The 1,496-nt window shown below is 55.7% G+C and overlaps 1 protein-coding gene across 1 annotated transcript; it reads left to right on the forward strand.

Annotated features, from left to right (window-relative positions):
• Positions 1 to 212: 212 nt before the first annotated feature.
• On the forward strand, positions 213 to 977 carry LOC108356728 (dolichyl-diphosphooligosaccharide--protein glycosyltransferase subunit 2-like; the record flags this gene model as incomplete). The annotated part of the gene is made up of 2 exons (XM_017607828.1): positions 213 to 401; positions 479 to 977. Coding segments are annotated over 2 exons (688 nt in total), but the record flags the coding sequence as incomplete, so codon positions are not given.
• Between the last annotated feature and the right edge of the window lie 519 nt (positions 978 to 1,496).

Consider the following 1,496-nt stretch of genomic DNA (forward strand, 5'->3'; position numbering starts at 1 on the left):
GTACTTACAGTGAGGGTGACCGACGAAGTGGGAAAGGCTGTAACCGGCGCTGTCACCGTCAAGGGCGTCTCACTGACGCGAAAGGGCGAGAAGAGTCCGACCCTGGAGAATGTCGCCTTCAAGGCGGTCACCGGTGACAGGTAAGTGTGGAGTTGAGTTTTGGTTCAAAATCGGCCCTGTCTCTACTTCTCCATATTTCTCTCCCCCTTCAGCGCTCTCTTTGCCTACGACTTCTTCGCCAAGCCGCTGCCCGCCGGCTACTACACCTTGGTGGTGAGCGCACAGAAGAGCGGCGGCTCGCCCTTCCAGACGGAGCTCAAGGTGAACATCCTCACCAGTGTGGACATTGTCAATGCCGAGCTTATCATCTCCGACGTGGACGTCGGCAGCAAGACGACCAAGTAAGCAGTGCTCTAAAAGTCCTAAAAGTGTTGCCAACTAAATGTTCTACTTTTTTTCTCTCGTTTCTATTTAACAGGCTGAACTACCCCTCAACTCACACCGGCACACTCGAGGTGGACAACTCGCAGCGCATTCAGCTGCGCTTTCAGCTGAAGGACCGCGCCACCGGCGAGCCGCTCACCGTCCACCAGGCCTTTGTCCGCTTCGCCGCCACCTCCACCCGCCAGGAGATCGTCTTCATCGCCGAGCAGGACTCCACCGGCGCCAGCTACAAGGTGGACCTGGCGCTGGGCGTCCGCTCCAAGGACTTCAACTACCTCTCCGGACAGTACGCCGTCAGTCTGATCATCGGCGACGCGCTGGTCGCCAACTCGGTCAACTGGAAGCTGGCCACCGTGGCCATCACCTTCAACAATGGCGTCGCCCAGAAGGAGGCCTCCTCCGCCGCCTCGGAGTACGTCGCCAAGCCCGAGATCAAGCACATCTTCCGCGAGCAGGAGAAGCGCCCGCACCCGCTGGTGTCCAACTTCTTCACCGGTCTCGTCATGCTGCCCTTCTTCGCCCTCTTTGTCATGGTAAGTTCGCCTTCTTTTTCTTCTTCTTTTGCCGTGAGTGCTTTGCGTTTGTGTCTGAGTGCTCGCATTTAGAACTGCAGAGTTTTAGTTGCTTTTTTGTTGTTGACGATGATCTATACTGACTTCTGGTTTTTCTGTGTTTTCTCTCTTTTCCCCATCCATTTCCATTTTCCCCCAAACTCCTTCACTGTGCACCACAGTGGGCCAAGATCGGCATCAACTTTTCCTCCTTTCAGCTGTCCCTCTCGGCGATTCTCTTTCACACCAGTCTGGCGCTCATCTTTCTCCTCTACGGCTGCTTCTTCGTGAAGCTGAACATGTTCCAGACGGTGAAGTACCTGGCGGGCATTGGCCTGCTCGCCTACCTCTCCGGCCACTCCCTTCTCTCGGGTCTCATTAAGCGGAACGCTGCCGCCAAGGGCAAGCAGCAGTAGAGGATAGGATGGTTATGGCTAGGTCGCTAGGCTGTGTATTACCCTCCCCCACCACCTTTTGTATTTGCTGTACAGAACAACAACA

Source organism: Rhagoletis zephyria, unplaced genomic scaffold, assembly GCF_001687245.7.
Source record: "Rhagoletis zephyria isolate East Lansing unplaced genomic scaffold, Rhagoletis_zephyria_1.1 Rzeph_scaffold_64093, whole genome shotgun sequence".
NCBI lineage: Eukaryota > Metazoa > Arthropoda > Insecta > Diptera > Tephritidae > Rhagoletis > Rhagoletis zephyria.